Genomic DNA, 20514 nt, shown 5'->3' with positions numbered 1-20514 from the left:
TCAGACCCCCGCAGGCTTCATGCTGCCGTAGGTGGAGTTCTCAGTGCGGTAGGCTTGCGGCAGGCTGTAGATCCCCGACATTGGCTTCCAGTGGGGGCCGCCCCAGGGCAGCTCCAGCGAGCAGAAACGGTCGAGCCCGAGGAGGGGGTGCAGCGGGGGTCTGTAGGACTCCTGAGCCAGAGACAACGCCCCGCGGTGTGGCACTGCAGTCGTCACCGGGTGGACGTGGGGCACGCGGATCCCTGGCGGCCGAGAGGGGCGCGGACAGGGTGGCCTCTGTGGGTCATGTTCCCAGGCCTGAGGCGTCTTGTCAAAGCTCCAGGAGGTCAGCGAGTCCTTGCGGGGATATCTAGATAACTCCTTCCTGTTGGTGAGAGATGCAGGAGAGGGAAGGCACAGTTGGTTCCTAGGGACAAGGCTGAGATTCAGACCTCGCGTTCTGCGGAACCTGTAGACCTGAACTCCTGTGCTTCGAGGCAAGGACACATTTGTAGGATTCGGGGACCCCTCAGGAAGGATAGGGGCTGGGGAACCCCAGCCTGGATTCCTGGGTCCTGGAGGTCCTTAAGGGCCTGGGATCTGGAGTTTTCGAATCCAAGGGAAGGAGTATCTGGGAACCAAAACAGGCCCCGCCCTGGACCCTCAGGGTCCCACCCCTGGTCCCGAACCCCTTCTTGGGCAAGTGGCAGGTTTCGTATTCCTGAGAGTTGACACTAAGGAAACCAGGGCGCTAAAAAAGATAGGGGCTGGGGTCTGAACTTCGGTTTCTTGAGCGTGCGGGAGCTGAAGGCTGAGGCACCTGAGTCGGACAAGGGGGAGCCGACACCCGGGTTCGGCGTCCCGCCGGCCCACGCTGGGGGGGCGGCGCCGAGCGAGGACCCAGGCTCACTTAGGGTAGGTCCGGAAGTCCTTGGCCGAGGTGGTCAGATAGAGCTGACGGCGGTCCAAGATGCCCTGGTCAGACACTGTGAAAGGCCGGCCGGCCAGCTCGGGGTTCTTTGTCCAAGGGATTAAAGCCTGAGGAGGATCCAGGGAGGAGGGATGAGCAAGAAAGGTTTCATACCGCATTCAAGGCCCTGGGTCGCTAGACTCAGGATTCCGCTTCGACCCAACAGACCCTCACACCCGCCCCGAGAATCCAAATCCTTCCTGACCAATCGCAAGCTAGCGCACTTTAGCTTCGCTCCCCATATCAAAACCCTTATTAGGGTTACTCCAAAATCCAAACACTTGCGGGTCATCGAACACAAAGCCCAGGCCCCAACCACATAAAAACCTTCCCAGCTCCGCCCCCAGACTCCTGGCTTCCACCTCCCGTCCCTGGAATTCAGCCGCACCTCGGGCCACCTTTCCTCGGAGCAGGTCGACTCCGGGAAAGCCTACCCCCGCCTCCCGACCTTGGCTCGGAAAGTTCAAGACCCGCCCCCCGCCTCCGCGCCGGGACCCTGCGCCTCCAAACTCCCTCCTACACAAGCCCCCGCCCACTCGGGATTTACTTGCGGTGGCCTCAGCCTCAGAGCTGGGATTTCGGTCTCCAGGCCCCTCCTCCTCCTGACCCTACCTCAAAAGGTCCAAGCTACACCCCCATACTCTGTAACCTGATTCCGTTCCAGACCTTTTGCCCACGACCCCAGACTCAAAATTCTCCACCCCAGGGTCTGCTAGCCTGGTCCCCAGCCGCAGAACCCCTCCGACCCCGCCCCAGGCGCTACAAGCTCTTTCCGCGGTGGCAACGGGTGTTCTCCTTTACCTGGGAAGGGCCTCCGCGAAGGTGCTCCGCAAGCTCCAGGGGCTGGGGCCCGACGTAGAAGGTGGGGCGCTGCTGATCCGGGTCGGGCCAACCCGTGTACTGCGCCCGCATCTCACTGCACTGGTGCTTCGTGATCAGCGGGAGGCGCCAGCCAGGGTGTCTGAGCTGCGGGAAGGCGACACGGAGATCCAACGTGAGGGTGCGCGGTACTCCAGTGCCATCCCCAGCCCTGTCCCCTGAGACCTCTGCATCCCAGAACGTTACCTTTTCGTCTAAATCCTTGATCCCCACAGTTCTCGTAGGGTCCGAAGGCTCTGGGGCCCTGGGCTGTGCGTACGGCCCGCCGTGCTGCTTAGGCACGTAAGCCGAGCCAGAGGTTGTCTCCCATCTGCTGATGACCTCATCAAAATCCCAGATGTGCAAATCCTGCTTGGCGGCCGGTGGCAGGGGCTCCGCGACCGTGTACTGGGAAGAAGGACGTCAGCTAAAAGAGTTAAAGTCCGGCCCGCGAGCCCTGACCTCTCCCAGTCGGTCCCCAACCCTTTCCTCCCCCCAGTCCCAGGCCTCCAGGTTCCCTGGACCCTCTTTTTTCAGATCCAGGACTCGGGGACACTCCTGCTTCAGTCAGAGAGGAGCCCGCGCCCCAAACTCCCTTTTCCCTCGGCAGGTGTCTGGACCCCCAGGCCTCTCCTTCAGACACAGGAACCTGGGTCTCCTGGCCAGGAACCCAGGGTCCTCTCACCTGCACAGTGGGCGGGGGAAAGGAAACAGGCGGGATAACGTGGTGGGCGACACCACTGCTGGTGAGATGCCAGTTGGGCCAGGATCCAGGCACCTCGGTCCCAGAGATTGGGGACCATGGGGGACCGTAGCGCAGAGCTAGGGTCCGACCAGCCATGGTCCCACCCCTGCGGGGGAGCCACGCCGGGGCAGGCTTGTTGTTCCTGTTGCCCCAGGTAACAGAACCCGCCCATCCTGAGCTCAGCCAATGGAAGGCCTGCAGGTGTGTAAATGGTTGGACAGAGTGAGAAAGAGACCCAGGGTCAGAGCGACTGGGACTTTGAGGGAAGGGCACAGAAACTCAGAGAAATGGGGGAGGGGAGTCCCAGAGAGAGAGTGAAGGGTTGAAAGGGGGAGGAAGGAGGAAGGGGGAATAGCTCAAATTGTAGGGAATTTTAGAGACACAGAGAACCCCGCCTGGGGGAGACGGAGACCCGGAGGGGGAGGAGGACGGAGACCACCCACTGCCATCAGGGAATCCATGAGAAGCAGTCCCCTTTCCTACGGGGTCCCAACTCTCTCAGCCCCCTCCTCCCTCTGCCAGGCCTGCCTACCTCAGGGGTAACGATTTCCAGACTTCCCCAGGTCTCTCCCTCCCTCCCTGTGTGTGCTGGAGGCGTCAGCCCAGGGCTTGGCCTTCATCTGCCCTGCCTGCCTTTGATTTTGTTGAAAACTTCCACCTGGTTATGGGGGTGGGTGACGAGGGAGAGACCCACAGACACAGACACAGGGAAATACTTAGCAAGAAGAGAGGGGGAGGGGATGTGGAAAGAACTTTGATGAGAAAGAAACACAGGCAAGAATGGATGAGAAACAGAGACAGAGAGCTACTGACCCAGACACAAGAGACAGAGAGGGAGGTGACAAAACGGAGAGTGGGAACCACAGACCTAGAAACACAGAGATGTAGAAATAGAGGCAGCCGGAACCGCTCACCCTTACCCTTCCCAGGGGCCCAGTCTGTGTTGGCGGAGGAATGGGGGGTGTGTGTCTATGGTCTCAGTCCTTAGCCTAAAGCTGGTTCTAGAAGATATTTTGTGTGTGTGTGTGTGTGTGTGTGTGTGTGTGTGTGTGTGTTGGCAACAGGCTTAAGGTATGGACTGGTGATACATGAAGGGGGTATCCTGAAGGTGTGGGGTGTGGGGTCTACTCCTGACTTCCCTTGTCACTTCCTCACTTTAAAGACCTTTTGGTCAAGGGCTCTGGCTTCTCAGCTCCCATTAGCTCATCTCACTAACCCATTCTTCAGATGGGGAAAACTGAGGCTATCTTCTGCAACCTGATCCCAGGTCCCACTGAACTCCTCGTTCAGGCCCCTGGGGCTACTTCTTCTTTTGGATTTTATTGAACCACTCGAAGCCTACCACTGTCCACATGACCCCTGATCCTAGCCAGGAGTCAGGTCAATTGGTCCGAATTTTATACCATACTCAAGCTGGATGATTCTAAGGTCTATTTCTTTCCCAAGATGGGGTAAAAGTTGGGACAGAAACTCCCCAACAGGGTTAAACTCTCCAGCATCCTGACCTCTTATCATTCAACCTTGCTTGTGCTCCTACTGTGATGGCTAGCTTACTACCTTAAGACAGAACATTCTAAGCCAACACTCTCCCCATGTGACCAAGTAAGATTTCTCATTCAAACCCCAGCTCCCAGCTGGTTGCTTATGTGTCCGCTTTTATACTCCCCCACCACTTCTTGATGTATCACTTCCTTGTCACTCTCTCCAGGGTGAGCAAGATGTCCTCCGAGATCAAGCAGTTAGCAATTTAGAAGCTGAAGTTCCTCCGATGGTTAAATCCACCAGAGTTGATCTGACAAATTGTGTATTATCACTGATAAACAGTAGACACTCAGAAAGTATTGGATATCATCATCATCATCATCATCACCCTCAAGTTCATCCAGAAGAACTCCTATTCACTCTTCAAAACCCCATTTGGTTTCACTGTCTTGTATGGCTTGAGCTCTCCAACTCGGAAAGCTGTGATTTTGTGACCATTTCACAAGTTCCCAAACTGAGGCCCAGAGCAGTCAGGCCGCCCCTGTGGTCCCTCAGCATCCAGCTATCTTCTTCCTCTGCCTGCCCAATTCCTGAGCAGGGGCCTCAGGCCCGACCAGTCCGGCTGAGGAGCGTGCAGACGCAGGCAGTGTCAATTCGAATCCATCGCCAGCCTACACGGCCCTGGGCATCAGCAGTCAATGCCCGCACGTAGGACTGCTTGGCCTTACACTCAGACACCCAGTGCCTCCGGTCCACACCCCGGCAGCCTCCCCCACCCCCACCAGGGCCACTTTCCTCAGCAGTGCTGTCAGCCTTGCAGCGGGTCTCAAAGAAGTACTGGCGGAGAGGGCTGCCTCCAGCCGCAGGAACCTCGCCCAGCACCTCCACCTCACGCCCACGCAGGTCCACAGCTGTCCGGCGGTCCGTCACCCAGCCGCTGACCGCATCACACACAGCCAGCTCTCCCCGGCGACTTGCTGGTGCTGTCTCGCTCACCCCTCGCCGACTGCGGTTGGCAGGGCTGCCTGCTGGCTCCCCAAAGGCCCCAGCCTCCAGCAGGAATAGCAGAGGTGGTCCAGCGGGGGTGCCCCTGGACAGAACTACTCGGGGGGACAGGAGGTCCCATTCAGGGGCTAGAAATGGGGGCAGTGGTAAGGGTGGAGGATGGGACTCCATTGGGACACTGGGGAGGAGGAAAAGGAGGAGGATGGGGAGGGAGCAGGAGGGGCTGGGGAGCATCTCGCTGAGCACCTGAGGATAGAGAGGGAAGCTGGGGTTAGAGATGAGGATAAAAACTTAGTGGGGGAGGGGGGTAGAGGTTGGGAACTCCCGGGGTACCTGAATGCCAGAACTATGGGAAGCCCTTGTTCTAGAACCTTGGGAGGACCTTATATTCTAGGACTTACATAACACCCAACTTCTGAATTAATCATAATTATTCTACTACTATTGCCAATAATAGCCAACAAATCAGAAAATGGAGAAATACAGGCTCAGAGAGGTGAGTGACTGATACCAGATCACACAGCCAGCAAACGCCAGAAGTAGGAGCCCCGTCAGAGCAACTCTGCCCTGAATCCTACCCTTACCTACAGCCTTGCGGGACCCTAAGTCCTGCAGCCTAGAGGAAGTTTGAGGTTTCAAATTCTAAGAAAAACCCCAAGTTCAGCTCAACACTGCCACTGAGAAGGTAAGACATTTCCTCTCCCGTGTGGGGCCTCAGTTTCCCTATCCAAGAAATGAACCGGGGGAACACCTGAGTGGCTCAGTTGGTTAAGCATCTGCCTTTGGCTCAGGTCATGATCCCAAGGTCCTGGGATCAACTCGGGCTCCTTGCTCAGTGGGAGCCTGGTTCTTCCTCTGCCTGCCGCTCTCCCTGCTTGTGCGAGCTCTCTATGACAAGTAAATAAAATCTTAAAAAAAAAAAGAGGGACGCCTGAGTGGCTCAGTTGGTTAAGCAGCTGCCTTCGGCTCAGGTCATGGTCCCGGTGTCCTGGGATCGAGTCCCACATCGGGCTCCTTGCTCGGCGGGGAGCCTGCTTCTCCCTCTGCCTCTGCCTGCCATTCTGTCCGCCTGTGCTTGCTCTCTCTCCCTCTCTCTCTCTGACAAATAAATAAATAAAATCTTAAAAAAAAAAAAAAAAAAGAAAAAGAAAAAAGAGGAAGGAAGGAAGGAACCAGCGGCTGGGAGATAGTGGTGAGGGCGTGGACCCTACAGTTTCTCTGCAATATTCTGGAAGTCTGTGGTTCTGGGAAAGTGGTGTGGAGAGAAGTAGGAAGCATCAGGTGGTTACCAGACCTGTCAGCACCCCGTCCACCTCCAGGCTCCAGTGCTGGGGGCCCCCAGGCTCTGGGGGGCCCCTGTGGGGGACACAGGTGGTCCCCCCTTTCCTGACATCTCAGGAGAGGGAAGGGGCAGCCACCTAGGGGAAGAAGGGAACAGGCAGGTTGTGTGAGCAAGTGGGGGAGGAGGCCTGAGCACTCCCCTTCCCAGCGTTCCTCTTAAAGTGCAGGGTACCCAAGAGTCAAGGCCGCGCCCCCTTCCCAGAGGCCCCTTCCCTGACCAGGTGATGGCTCCTGGCTGGGATGGGAAGCAGATGGGGGAGGTGAGGAGAGAGGCGGGAGTTAGGAGGGTGGGGGCGGAGGGGGGAGGATAGAGGAGGCTGGAAAAGATTACATCCTCCACGGCCCATTCATCTCCCAGACAGGGTGGGGGTGGCGCTGGTCTGGACACCCGGGTCCCTGAGGGCCCACACTCAAGAAGCCCTGGGTTCCTGAGGCTGCTTCCTGGAATGTTCTATCCTCACAGGACAGGCCGGGGCCCGTCCAAGACGTCTACCGCACATACCTGGAGTGGCTGCCTGCCTTGGCTCCGAGATGGGGAAATGGAAAGAAGGGTGTGAAGAGACCCAACGATGCCGATCCAACCAGGACCAGAAGTCAGCTACCTCCTCACTCAGACCAGAAGTCCCTGTTCCCGGCCGCCACCTCACTCAGACCCGAAAGTCCTGGTTCCCCGCCTCCTCCTCCTTCAGGAGTCTAGATCTCCAGCTCCCTCTCTCACGTGCTGGCGTCCAGGAGCCCAGCACCCTCCTCCCTGAAAGCCCGAGCAGTCCAGACCCCCAGCGCCCTCCTCCCTCAGACCTGGGAGCTCTGGAGTTCAGGGCTCTCTTCCCCAGGTATCCAGAATTACGAACTCCCAAAGCCCTCCTCCCAAAGAAGATCTGAGCTGGGGGAATGGTCTCCTGAGACCCCTCTGGGGGTAACCGGCGGCATGTCTGGAGGACTTCGCTCCTGCCTCAGTTTCCTCCGCCAAGCCCCGCCCCCTCTGGCCCCGCCCCCGTCCCTCCCTACCCGGGGGCAGGGCGACCCAGCCGCCGGAATCCCGGGGGAGGAGGCGCGGAGGCTCTTACCTGGGGCGCCCGCTTCGGCTTCTCCGCTGCCCCTAGCGCAGCGCGGCTCCTCCTCCCGCTCGTCGGCTGCAAGGACGCCAGCTCGCCCGCCGGCTCCTCGCCGCACACTCTCCGGCTGGCCCGGACGGGGGCGGGGGCGGGGGCGGGGCGGTGCCCGACGGCGGAGGAGGGGCCGGGGGATCCCGCCTTCCAGACGCGTGCCGGCACCTCGGAAGGCCGGCCTGGCTCGCTCAGCAACTGGCCCGTCTCAGCTCCGGGAGGCCAGGCGCCAGCCCCCTGCTCCCTCAGACCCAGGAGTTCTGACCCCCAGCCCCTCCTCCCTCAGACCCAGGAGTTCTCATCCCCAGCCCCTCCTCCCTCAGAATCAGGAGTCTGGGCACCCCCAGTCCCTTCCTCCTTCAGACCCAGGAGTCGGGATCCGACCCCAGCCCCTCCTTCTTCAGACTCAGGAGTTCTCACCCCAACCCCCTCCTCCCTCAGACCTAGGAGTCCTGACAGCAGCTCCCTCTTTTCCTTAGAGCCGGGAGTCTGGGCCTGAGATTTCTTTGCGTTGTGTTGCCAATTAAGTGTCAATCTCTGGGCAGATTCCCACCCTCTGCTCTCATCCCCACTTTCCCAGGAGCTCTAGGCCAGACATTAACCAGCTGGACTTGGGCAGCGATAAGGCCCCAGGCCCTGGGAGACAGTGGATATGGTGTTGGGGGTGTTCTCCCACAGAGTCCCCTCTGCTGGAATTTCCTGGGTGGGGACTGGGGAGAGGGTCTGTCCTGAACTCAGATAAGAGAAATTCAAGGTATTATAGGACTCAGAGATAGACAAGGATTTGATGTGGGAACACAACGACCTGCTTGGAGGAAAAAAAAAATGAGTGACAAAGGGAGATGGGAAAGGCACAGAAATGGAGAGAAAAGGGGGGGGACAAAAACCTAGAGAGAGGAAAGACACTTGACATTTGAGAGAAGGGGACACAATCCCAGAAGGGGGACAGAGACCCAGTGAGAAGAGAGAGATCCTCAGACAGACTGAGGTCAGATGGAATTAGAGTCCCAGGCCCTCCACCCCTCCCCCAGAGCTATTTTAGGAGGAAAGCTGATATCCATCTTGGGAGGGGCAGGGGGTCATCCCATACCCCTCCATCAGCCTAAATATAGCATGGCAAGGTGGCAGGAAGGGTGTCCCCGGATTAGGGTGTTCCCCTCTCCTTTTCCCAGTCCCCGCCAAGGCAAAGGCAACGTAGGAGGCTGTGGAAGGTAGCTGTGGGTTGTTTACTGAGGGTGGAGGAGGGGCACTTCCCAGTCTGAGTGTCCCCTGGGGTTACTTCCCTGACCTCTCCACACTTCCCCCCAACCCCATCCCTAAGCACCCAACAGGTCCCACTCCCTACCAGAGACACTCTATGTGACTTCTGGTCTCTGATGGGGTCACACAGGTAAGTTTTCAAAGAAAAGTAGACCAGTCTCTGTCCCCCTCTCCCTCTCTGGGCCTCTAGCCCCGCTCCCTCTCTCTGGATCTCTGACCTCTCCTCTCTGGTTGGCTTCCCAGCTTCTGCAGATCTCTGGAGGGGGTCTCTGACTCCCCCCTCCTAGGTCACTGCCCTCCTGCTCTCCCTTTGCCCCTTCAGTGTCATCTCTCCAGGTCTTGGTTCCTCTCTGCATGTGTCTCCTCCTCTTCGAGTCTCTGCTGGGACCCAGACTCTGCCTTGTGTCTGTCACCGTGAGGGGGTCTATCTCCATTTCTGTCTCCAGATGTGACTTTCCATTTCAGAGGGAAGGGACCACCTACAGATTCTATGGCTTTCAACCTTGATCAAACTCTTCCCACCATCTGTCCCTTCTACTGTCACTCTGTATAAAAAAGGGAGTTGGATTAAATCACGGGTTTCCAGACTGAATTCCGTAGCTGCATTCTGAGTCACCAAGAAGGACTCCGTGGACGTGTGTGTCCCTCAGACCAGGTCCCCTCGGAGGAACCACACCGCATCAAAGTAAGATTTCACTGGACCCAAAAAGGGAGGGGCCAATAGCTGAAAATAAAAACACCACCACTCTGTAAACCACTGGTTTTAATAAATTAATAAAAGTAAAGGACTTCAGATGATGTTTTGGCACGTAGGAAGCCCTCTAGGTGTTCGTGATTGAGGCATTCTCCTCTCCTCTCCTCCTCCAAATGCCCTTTTGGTACTGAAAGCCGCCTGAAAACGTTTGGCTTCCTGCCTTGGATCCCACCCTACCCTCTGAGCCTCAGTTTCTTGGTTCTAGAGAAACTCGGCCGGAGGACACCTGCAGGCTGATGGGACAGGGGGAGTCGGACAGCCTGCCATAAACCCCAGCTCCTGGGAAGTGCCATGGGACCCCAGGAAGCTACTCCCCTGCCCTAAGACTCTAGTTTCTCCCCTGGAAAATAGAGCTCCCAAATTTACCTGACATTCTTCCTGAGCTGTGGGAGGATAGGGTGGGGTTCCCTGATTTGGGATCCCTTTGTGATTCTGTAGAAGAAAGACTCTGCATATCTCTTGGGTTCAGAGGCACGGATTTTTTTCTCTCTATTCCTTTTTTGGTTCTCTTTCTCCGGGAGTGCCCTGGTTTGGCTCCAGCTCTGGTGCCTGTCCCTCTCCAGGTGTCTGACACACACACCCCCATTTCCATGTCCCACTCTTGGTCTCTATCTCTCTTTCTCCTTGGAGTTTCTGACCCCCCTCCTCTGGGTCTCCATCTCCCCATCTCTTTGGGTCTTTGTCCTTGTTTCCTTCTCCCTAAATCTCTCTTCCTCCCTCTTTGGGTCTTTGCTCCCTCTCTTCTGGGTTTCTATCTCTCTCTTTCTCTGAGTCTTTATCACTTCCAGGTCTCTGTCCCCTCATTTGGGTTTTTGTCCCCTTCTCTCCCATCATGCCTGTACAAAGTACAGATTCTTCCCCTTTCCCCTTCCCTTGCAGCTCTGAGCTCCATGGTTAGAAGAAAAACTGTAGGGGAGGACAAGTAGAGAGGGTATGAATGGCAAAATGAAGCGGGTGTAGAGTAAATGGAAGGACTGTCTACATCTTCCTAGCTCACCCGGAGGCCCTCTGCACAAACAACTAAATCTGGGGGTTCAGCACTCAGCCCCACCCCTTACAGTAAATGACACTGGGCAAGTCGGTTGTTTGTCTTGCAGAGTCCCTAATGCCACACTTTCTCCCTGATACATGATTCTTCCCCAGTGTTGTTATTCTTGGGTCCTGGTGCTACCATTAAATGCAAAACAAACCAACATGGCCCAGTGGAGCCCATACGCACAGTCCAATTCAACCTAACATTCCTACAGGACTCACAATGACACAACCTGGGGTAATTCACCTCAGCATACCCCTACGAGACTCATATGGTTATATAGTTTGATATGATTCATCTCAGTGTAGCCCCTCAAAACTTCCAGCTACATTACTCTACACAATTCAACCCAACAGAACCCTGAAAGACTCAGACCATCATACACACCCTGGCTTACCCTAACATGACCTAGAAAGCTCACATTCAATCACTTGACTCTTTGTATTTCTACGTGACTCACAAGTTCACAGAACCTAAAAAAACATAGCCCTAGAAGAATCACAAAGCCACAAAATTTTCAACATGTCTCAACTCAACTCCACAACACCATGCATGAACACGCACTCAGTCCCAACAATGCCGTGGGTGACCACCTAACTTGATCCAAAATGGCCCTAGGGGACTCATAAAACTACAGAATCCTGCACAATGCAATTGGACAAGACTCATCCAACTCAACAACACAGCCCAGCCCAACAAGGACCTAAAAAACAAAACTATGTGACCAAATCTGTCTCAACATTTACCATGAAAGACTCCGTAAGTCTTGCACAACCCAGTGTAGTACAAACCAAAGGAGCCTCCCCATCAACTCATTATAACTCGTGGCCATTCACCGTCAATTAAGGAAGTACCCACGGGAGCTACCAAACCACAGCTCAAGACCCAACAAGACTCAGTGTTCCCCAACTCATTACCACTTAACCTAGTTCTTCCTAAATCCAACCCCCTCCCCCTAACCTTCCCTTCTACCCCTCCCTCCCTCCCTCCAAGGAAACATGAGGTCCTGCAGACCTCAACTGTCCCTCACACTTCAGTGACCAAGTGTTTCCCAGGGGGGGCCCAGAGTGGAGGTGGTAGCTCAGGCATCTCCCCATCCATCAACCCCCCATTGACCTTGCCGTCCAGTGGGCCACACGGCTGCGTGTCCACATGGCTGTACATCCCAGCCTCTTCACCCTCTGTCTCCCGGTGGTAAAAGTAGCTGAAGTTGGAGACAATGACCGGCACAGGAAGGGAAATGGTCAACACTCCAGCGATGGCGCACAGGGAGCCCACTATTTTGCCACCCACAGTGACGGGTGCCATGTCTCCATAGCCAACTGTGGTCATGGTGACCACCGCCCACCAAAAGGACTCAGGGATGCTGGTGAAATGGGAGTCTTCCCGGTCGACCTCAGCGAAGTAGACTGCGCTGGAGAAGAGGACCACACCGATGAAGAGGAAGAAGATGAGGAGACCCAGCTCACGCATGGAGGCCCGTAGCGTCTGGCCCAAGATCTGCAGGCCCTTTGAGTGCCGGGACAACTTGAAGATTCGGAAGACACGTACTAGACGGATGACTCGTAGTATGGCCAGGGACATGGCCGGCTGGCCTACACCCCGCTGCCTGGCTAGCTCGGTGCCTAGCGCCACAAAGTAGGGTAGGATGGCCACAAAATCGATGAGGTTCATCACGTTCTTGAAAAAGGCCGCCTTGCTCGGGCAGGCCACCAGGCGCACCAGTAGCTCGAAGGAGAACCAACAGATACACAACGTCTCCACCACAAAGAACGGGTCATCGAAGGGCATGCGAGACAGGGGTCCGGGCACTGGGCTGGAGCCATTCAGCCGAGCGGGGAACTGCAGGGAGGAAGGGGTTCAGAGAGGACCACACCAGGGCTGGGACACACATGAACAGCCACATTTGTGATTCAAATGTGCAACTACTTCCATACAAATTGGTCAGCAGTCATTGCCCCCAGGCCTCCAGTGACCCAGCTGTCCTAGATCCCTTTCCAGAGCTCTAGGGATCATGCCTGTGCGGCTGACCTTATATGGTCCCTGATCCTTCACTGGGGGGGGGGGGGGGGGCTCCTTAAAGTGAGGTCTCCTGAGTGAGGCTCCATCCAAAGTCCCACTCCCAGCTTTGATTTTCCAGATGGGGAGGGTCACCACCCAGGTCATGCTTCCTTGTGCTCTGCCCTCCCTAACCAGCCCCTAGAAGCCCAGACTACAATGGCTAAACACCTTGTTTGCTCACCAAGCCCTGTGGCCCTGGCTCTCAGGGCCCTCTCAGCCCCACTTTGTGACTGATTCCTCCCACCTGGGTCCTCTGTCTCCAGCTCCCTCAAGCTCCACTCTCACCACCTCTAGCCCGTCTTTCTATTGGTTACTGCCAGCCGCACAGACCCCTGATTTTTAGGTCTCTCAGCCCTCAGCTTCATTTCTTAAAGTAGGGGTCTTCCTGCCCTCCCGCCCTTGTCTCAACCCTGCCCTGTGATTGGCAGATTCGCCTGCTTAGATCCTCGGGCCCCGCCCCCATGAGGCTATCCCTTCCCCGCCCCCAGCCCGCCTTTAAAAGATTGATTCCCCCGGTCAGGCCCTGTCCCTAGGTTGCACACCTCTCGAGCCCCTAGCCCCACTCATCACGGGCAGGTATCGTGACAAGCCCCTCGGTGCCCGCCCACCCACAGTCGGGCCCCTCCTTCCCGGGAGGCCCCGCCTCCCCGTACCCCCACCCCGGCTCGGCTCCTCCCAAGCCCCGCCTTTCTCCACCCAGGCTCCGCCCCCCTCACCGGGCCGGCAGCCGCTACCGCAGCGAGCCCCGGGTTGTAGCGGTCGTCGCGGAAGTCTGGCAGCGTCTCGAGGCAGAAGACGACGATGGAGACGAGGATGACTAGCACGGAGACGACGGCGAGAACGCGCGCGGCCTGCGAACTCTCGGGGAACTCGAAAAGCAGCCAGAGCTGGCGTGCGAAGGCGCGGCGGGGCAGGGGGCGCTCTGGCTGCATGGGGCAGCCCTCGTCCTCACGCAGGCGCGCCAGCGCCGCGGTGCCTAGCCCGTAAAAGGCCACCTCCTCCAGGAAGACGTCGAGCGGCACGTGCGCGGGCCGCCGCAGCCGCCCGCCCGACTGGTAGTAGTAGAGCACGGCGTCGAAGCTGGGCCGGTGCCGGTCAAAGAAGTACTCGCGGCGCGCGCCGTCGTAGAAGCGGCCGCGGCGCGCCGGGTCCCCTAGCAGCGTGTCCGGGAAGCGGCCCAGGGTGCGTGCCCGCGTCTCGAAACGCATCCCGGCCACGTTGAGCACCACCCGCTCGCAGCAGCCGCACGGCGGCGGGCAACGCGGCTCCATGGCGCGCGCAGCCCCGGCGACCCGCGGACGGACGTGTGGCCCCGACGCCCGACCCGGCCCGGCCCGGCCCCGCCTCGGCCGCCGCCGCCGCCGCCCCAGTCTGGTGTCCGGTGTCCACGCGTAAAAATAGCCCGGCCGTCCGGCCAGGGCGCGGGGGAGGGGGCGCCTGACCCCGGCGGGGCAGAGGGCGGCTGTGCGCCCTCTGCCGGGGTGCCCTCCCCTTCCCCCCAGCCGCAGTTCCCCGCGCCCATCAGGCTCTCCAGTCCCCTTTCCCTTGGCCCCGCGTCTCTCCGGGTTTCCCATGTGTCTCTCGTGTCTTTTTTACGAATATCTGAGCCCCTCTGTTGGAGTCACAAACTTCCACATCTTTCTAGTCATCTGTATGTCTCTGCGGCTGCCTATGTCTTCATTTTAAGTCTCTGTCAAGGGCTGTTTCTCTGGGTATCTCTATCGGTCAGTTATCTCTGAGTTTTGCCATTCTAGAGGACTCTCTATTCGGGGTGTATGTGTCTGTCAGTTGTCTGTGCCTTGGTCCCTGGATCTCCGCCTTTGACTCTTTCTTAGGGGCTCGTCTCAGTTTATCTGTCTCCCTTGGTCTCTATCTCTCCCCTCTGCTGGGATCTCTTTTCATTATCTCTTAGCACTCTGTATCTCTGTCCCTGGGTTTCCCTGAGGCTCCCCTTGGGTCTCTTTTCCTGTATTCCTTTAGTATTGCGAGTTTCTGTCTCAAGCGCCTCAGGCGCTTGAAGACTCAGGGTCTCTCAAGTCGTATCTCACCGTAACTGTAGGTCGGCTCTGCCACTGCCCTGGTGGTTGTCCCGTCCTGGAGACCCCACAGCAGCTGCAAGCCATGATCATGTGTGCCCCACACCCCGTTCCCTCGCCAAGGTCTTGTCCACCTGTATTCTCGGTAAGAATTCGGAGACCCAGCGAAGCGTGAGCTAGAGCCCTGGGTAGCGGAGAAGGAGGCCGGGCCTGCCAGGAACAGGTGGGGGTGGGGTGGGCTGGGTAGATGACGCAGGGTCACTCGAAGGGACCAAAGGACAGACAGACGATGGCCTTCTAGTCACCGGTGTCCTATGACACCGCGCAAAAATAGCCCCATCTGATAGGCTTGGGGGGAAGTGGTGGGGATTAACGGTTACCGGGACTCATAGGAATGGGGGGGTGTCCCGAGCGCCCTCTGCTGGGCAAGTGCAGAGAAACACCAAGGTTATGACTCCCTGTGAATGCTGGCACTCTTTCTCCTCCATCTGCAATTTCTGGGAAGCTGTGTCACCATCCCTCTGGATTTCTGAGTCCCTTTCTCTGGGTCTCGCTCCTCCCTTTGTCAGTGTCTATGTTTCTGTCATTCTCAGAGACCACAGAGAGACCCCTCTCCTTGTGGGTCTCTGAACTCTGTGTGAACTGGTCTGTCCTTCTTGCTGCCTTGTCTTACACCCTCCTATCTGCAATGGCTACTCCTCCTTGCCACTTCCAGACCATCCATTCTTCCTCCCTTAGCAACTCTGACTTTTTTTTATTTAATTATGTAAGCTCTACGACGCCCAAAGTTGCATGCTCTACGGAGCCAGCCAGGCGCCCCCTCCCTCAGCTCTTTTGAACCTCAAGCTACCCACACACACTTCCCCCTCCTTCCCTACTGAACTTACCCCTTTCCCTCTGGCCACTCCAGCTCTTTCATGGAAGATTTTAGATCCAGGTTCTCTATCCTTCATTCTAAAGCTACTGTCCTAATCCCTAGTAATTTCTTTTTTCTTTTTTTTTTTTTTTTAAGATTTTATTTATTCACCTGACAGATCACAAGCAGGCAGAGAGGCAGGCAGAGAGAGAGGAAGGGAAGCAAGCTCCCTGCTGAGCCCGATGTGGGGCTCGATCCCAGGACCCTGGGATCATGACCTGAGCTAAAGGCAGAGGCTTTAACCCACTGAGCCACCCAGGCACCCCAATCCCTAGTAATTTCAATATCCCCACAAATTATCCTACAAAAACCTAACTTGTAACTAGATTGTCTTTTCCAAAACCACACCCCTTTTCTGTTTTACAAGATAAATCCTGAATCTTGCCACTCCCTAGCTCATGGAGACCTTGTCTCCAGGTTTTGGTGACTCCCCCAACCAACTGACCACCTTGGGGGTAACACCACGTGCAACTCTCAGCCCCACTCTTTTCCTTGGGACACTGGCACAGTGGGGCTCCCTGCTCAGCTGCGACCCTGCTTCTCCCTCTCCCAGTGGTAGACCACTGGGTACCAAAACAGAATGAGAATACATTTGCTTGGTTTCAAGCCACTAAATTTGTAGTAATTTTTTAAAAAGATTTTATCTATTCATTTGACAGACAGAGATCACAAGTGGGCAGAGAGGCAGGTGGGAGGTGGGAGGGAAGCAGGCTCCTCGCTGAGCAGGGAGCCTGATGTGGGACTCGATCCCAGGACCCTGGGATCATGACCTGAGCAGAAGGCAGAGGCTTTAACCCACTGAGCCACCCAGGCTCCCCTAAATTTGTGGTAATTTATTACAGCAACAACAGGAAACAGTTTCTCCCATTCCTCTGTATCATTCCTTTCATTCCCATGTTGTAACATCTTCATTTGTTACTTTTCTTAAAAAAGTTTTTGGGGCGCCCCTGTGTTGGGGCGAGGAGGGGCAGAGGGAAGGGAGAAGCAGACTCCACACTGAGCAGGGAGACCAATGCGGGGCTCGATCCTAAGACCCCAGGATCATGACCTGAGCCAAAGGTACACGCTTAACTGTCTGAACCCGCCCCCCCCCCCAGGCGCCCCACAACCTTAGCATTTTTGAAGAATTCTGGTCATTTATGTTGTAGACTGCACCTCTGTTTATCTGGTGTTTTATCTTGACTAGGGATTATAGAGGTGTTTTTTTGTTTTTTGTTTTGGAGTGGAGGATACCACAGAGGTGAAATTCCCTTCTCATCCTGTCATATGGGAGGCATGTGATACGTCTCACTGCAGGCAATGGAAACTTGGATCACTTGGTTAGGGTAGTGCCTGCTGGGTTTCTCCACTGTAGAGTTATTGTCTGCCTATAATTTTTTTTAAAGATTTTATTTATTTGACAGCGAGAGATCACAAGTAGGCAGAGAGGCAGGCAGAGAGAGAGGAAGGGAAGCAGGCTCCCTGCTGAGCAGAGAGCCCGATGTGGGGCTCAATCCCAGGACCCTGAGATCATGACCTGAGCCGAAGGCAGCGGCTTAACCCACTGAGCCACCCAGGCGCCCCTGTCTGCCTATAATTAATCAACATTTGGGGGAGCCAACTTTCTTGTTCTGTCACATTTATTGAGCTTGAGTTGACACACAATAAAATTTACCCTTCATGGGGTACACTTCTGAGTTCCGGCCAACATCTACAAGGCCACATCACTGTGAGTGTAAATCAAAACATAGGAAAGTTCTAGCACTCCTTGAAAGTTGCCTCCCGCCCTTCGTAGTCAACTGCTTCCCTTCTAACAGCTCCTGGAAACCATGGCTCTGTTTTCTACTCCCACCCCCGTCCCTGCAGTTTTGCTTTTCCTAAAATGTCAAATAAATGAAATCACCCAGTCCAGAGTCTGTCACTTGGCATAATGCATCAAAGGTTCATTCTTATTGTGTCCGTGGGTACTATTCCAAGCCATGGACCGATGGTCATTTGTTGTTCTGTTCATTTGAGTTCTATTTCATTTTTTGGTAATTATGAATAAAGCTGTAATAAAAATCCATGTACATGGTTTTGTATGAACATGTTTTTCAGGTTTCCTAAATAATTAGTTAAGAATGGGCTTACTGGGTTGTGTGATAAGTGGATGGGTGGAAGGGTGTCCTTTTTTTTTCCCATCAGGAGACAATTGTGTCAGAAGACTCTTTACTTTAATATCTTTTTTTTTTAAAGATTTTATTTATTTGGGGGTGCCTGGGTGGCTCAGGGTTAAGTCTCTGCCTTCAGCTCAGGTCATGATCTCAGGGTCCTGGGATGAGCCTGGGATCTGGCTCTCTGCTCAGCAGGGATCCTGCTCCCCACCCCCTCGCCTGCCTCTCTGCCTGCTTGTGATCTCTTTTTAAAAAAGATTTTACTTATTTATTTGACAGAGAGAGATTACATGTAGGCAGAGAGGCAAGCAGAGAGAGAGAGGAGGAAGCAGGCTCCCTGCTGAGCAGAGAGCCCGATGTGGGACTCGATCCCAGGACCCTGGGATCATGACCTGAGTTGAAGGCAGCAGCTTAACCCATTGAGCCACCCAGGCGCCCCTTTAAAAAATATTTTATTTATTTGACACAGAGAGAGCACAAGCAGAGGGAGTGGCTGGTAGAGAAGCAGGCTCCCCGCTGAGCAGGGAGCCCAATGCAGGACTGGATCCCAGGACCCGAGGATCATGACCTGAGCTGAAGGCAAACACTTAACTGAGTCACCCAAGCATCCCTAGCAAAGCCATAATTTTGAATGTATCCGAATTTCCAGTTCAGATACTCAGCAAGGTCACAAGCTGATTTGCATAATGTGGCTTTCTAGACAATCATCTCAAAAATATTTGTTGAAACAGAGCCACTGTTCTTTTTTTTTTTTTTAGATTTTATTTCTTTATTTGAAATAAAGAAAGATTTCACAGTAGACAGAGAGAGTTCACAGTAGACAGAGAGGCAGGCAGAGAGAGAGAGAGAGAGAGGGAAGCAGGCTCCCCGCTGAGCAGAGAGCCGGATGCGGGGCTCGATCCCAGGATCCTGAGATCATGACCCGAGCCGAAGGCAGCGGCTCAACCCACTGAGCCACCCAGGCGCCCCGAGAGCCACTGTTATTTATGGAGCCATAATTTTGACCAAACAACAAGTAAGCAATTGTTTTCACAGGAGAACATTTTTTAAAAGATTTTATTTATTCATATGAGAGAGAGAGACAGCACAAGCAGGGGGAGAGGCAGAGAGAGAGAGAGAGAGAAGCAGACTCCGCAGTGAGCTGGGATCCTGACTTGGGGCTCAATCCCAGGACCTGGAGATCGTGACCTGAGCCGAAGGCAGACACTTAACCGACTGAGCCACCCAGGTGCCCAAGTGTCTTTCTTTTCTTTCTTTCTTTTTTTTTTAATTTTATTTATTTATTTGGCACAGAGAGAGAGAGAGATCACAAGCAGGCAGACAGAGAGGGAAGCAGGCCCCCCGCTGAGCAGAGAGCATGATGCAGGGCTCGATCCCAGAACTCTGGGACCATGACCTGAGCCAAAGGCAGATGCTTAACGCACTGAGCCACCCAAGCGCCCCGTGTCTTTCTTTTTAACAACATTTTCTAATTCCAGTTATTGGCAAAGAGTTCTGGCATCAGTTAATGGCAGCAACACTGTGGCGAGCATCTGCATTGTGCCGAGAAGGTAGATCAGGACTTAATCCTTTATTTAATAATAAGCGAATGTTAAAATGTTCAAACGTGGCATTTTGAACTAATTTCAGACTTACAGAAAAGTTGCAAATATTGCACAGAGTCCTCATATATCCTTCACAAAAATCTGCAAAAGTCTTTTTCCATAACCATAGTACCATTATTTGTTAGGAAATTAACACTGATACAATACTATTAACCAATCATCCCACAAACTTTACTTGAACTTCACAGATTTTCCACGACTGTTCTTTTTCTGCTTCGTTGTCTAATCCAGGATTCCATGTTGCATTTATTCGTCTCCTTAATTTATTCTAGGAGTTTTTTGGTTTGGTTTCTTTTGTTTTCTTAAGTAAGCTGTATACCTAAGGTGGGGCTTGAACTCACCATCTGAAAATCAAGTCTCATGCTCTAGCAACTGAGTCAGCCCAGTGTCCCATCTGGGAATTGTTTTTTTTTTTTTTTTTTTTTTAAGATTTTATTATTGGGGCCCCTGGGTGGCTCAGTGGGTTATAGCCTCTGTTTTCAGCTCAGGTCATGATCCCAGGGTCCTGGGATTGAGCCCCACATTGGGCCCTCTGCTCAGCAGGGAGCCTGCTTCCCTTCCTCTCTCTCTGCTTGCCTCTCTGCCTACTTGTGAACTCTGTCAAATAAATAAATAAGTAAATCTTAAATAAAAAAATTTTATTATTTATTTGAGAGAGAGAGAGAGAGAAAGGAGGGGAGGGGTAGGGGGGAGGGAGAGGAAGAGAGAAAGAATCAAGCAGACTGTGCTGAGCAGGGAGCCTGATGTGGGGCTCAATTCCACAACCCAAGTTGATGACCTGAGCCCAAACCAGGAGTCAGATACTCAACTGACTGAGCCACCCAGGTGGCCCTAGGAGTTATTTTTACTGGGTGAGCTCCACCTTCACAATATATCCCTAACCCCAACACTTCTTTCCACCCCACTGCTACCATCTCAGTCCAAAACACCATCCCTTCCCTGGAAAATGCAGTCTCCTAACCATCTCCCTGTTTTTCTTCAGTCCCTTCCCTACATTCTTTCTGTCCATAGCCCATGAAGCAATCACTTAAAAATCTTTTAAAAATGTTTGTCCTCCTGATCAAAACCCTTTAATTACTTCCTCTTTCATTTTTTAAAAGATTTTATCTATTTATTTATTTGACACACAGAGATCACAAGTAGGCAGAGAGGCAGGCAGAGAGAGAGGAGGAAGCAGGCTTCCCACTGAGCAGAGAGCCCGATGCGGTGCTTGATCCCAGGACCCGGAGATC

At 54.5% G+C, this 20514-nt stretch overlaps 3 protein-coding genes across 4 annotated transcripts; all 3 read right to left on the bottom strand.

Moving 5' to 3' along the window:
* On the bottom strand, positions 1-2709 carry SAXO3 (stabilizer of axonemal microtubules 3). Its single transcript, XM_059152742.1, has 5 exons — positions 2493-2709; positions 2015-2215; positions 1751-1915; positions 890-1017; positions 1-364 (listed from the first exon to the last, which is right to left on the bottom strand). The coding sequence occupies exons 1-5, from the start codon at positions 2646-2648 to the stop codon at positions 1-3; spliced, it is 1014 nt and encodes a 337-aa protein (XP_059008725.1). The 5' UTR covers positions 2649-2709.
* A 1630-nt stretch (positions 2710-4339) lies between these two features.
* NTF4 (neurotrophin 4) lies at positions 4340-7595 on the bottom strand. Of its 2 annotated transcripts, none has more exons than XM_059152743.1 (3): positions 7448-7595; positions 6334-6457; positions 4340-5285 (listed from the first exon to the last, which is right to left on the bottom strand). In XM_059152743.1, exon 3 carries the CDS (start codon positions 5271-5273, stop codon positions 4638-4640), a length of 636 nt encoding a protein of 211 aa, XP_059008726.1. In that variant the 5' UTR covers positions 5274-5285; positions 6334-6457; positions 7448-7595; the 3' UTR covers positions 4340-4637. The 2 variants fall into 2 exon arrangements, with proteins under 2 accessions (XP_059008726.1, XP_059008727.1); XM_059152744.1 differs by lacking the exon at positions 7448-7595 and adding an exon at positions 6883-7358.
* Positions 7596-7919: 324 nt separating this feature from the next.
* Positions 7920-13923, bottom strand: KCNA7 (potassium voltage-gated channel subfamily A member 7). Its single transcript, XM_059152741.1, has 2 exons — positions 13311-13923; positions 7920-12375 (listed from the first exon to the last, which is right to left on the bottom strand). Exons 1-2 carry the CDS (start codon positions 13863-13865, stop codon positions 11560-11562), a joined length of 1371 nt encoding a protein of 456 aa, XP_059008724.1. The 5' UTR covers positions 13866-13923; the 3' UTR covers positions 7920-11559.
* Between the last annotated feature and the right edge of the window lie 6591 nt (positions 13924-20514).

Source organism: Mustela lutreola, chromosome 16 (assembly GCF_030435805.1).
Source record: "Mustela lutreola isolate mMusLut2 chromosome 16, mMusLut2.pri, whole genome shotgun sequence".
Classification (NCBI taxonomy): domain Eukaryota; kingdom Metazoa; phylum Chordata; class Mammalia; order Carnivora; family Mustelidae; genus Mustela; species Mustela lutreola.
This window is presented reverse-complemented; position numbering and strand designations above follow the sequence as displayed.

Bases quoted from the DNA above. Each gene is read 5' to 3' on its own strand.
- KCNA7 (XM_059152741.1), bottom strand. From the start codon at position 13,865: ATGGAGCCGCGTTGCCCGCCGCCGTGCGGCTGCTGCGAGCGGGTGGTG. The intron at 12,376-13,310 runs GTGAGGGGGGCG...TCCTCCCTGCAG, and splicing joins CGGTAGCGGCTGCCGGCCCG to TTCCCCGCTCGGCTGAATGG.
- SAXO3 (XM_059152742.1), bottom strand. From the start codon at position 2,648: ATGGCTGGTCGGACCCTAGCTCTGCGCTACGGTCCCCCATGGTCCCCA. The intron at 2,216-2,492 runs GTGAGAGGACCC...CCTTCTTCCCAG, and splicing joins TTCCCCCGCCCACTGTGCAG to TACACGGTCGCGGAGCCCCT. The intron at 365-889 runs GTGAGCCTGGGT...TCTCACCAACAG, and splicing joins GACTTCCGGACCTACCCTAA to GAAGGAGTTATCTAGATATC.
- NTF4 (XM_059152743.1), bottom strand. From the start codon at position 5,273: ATGCTCCCCAGCCCCTCCTGCTCCCTCCCCATCCTCCTCCTTTTCCTC.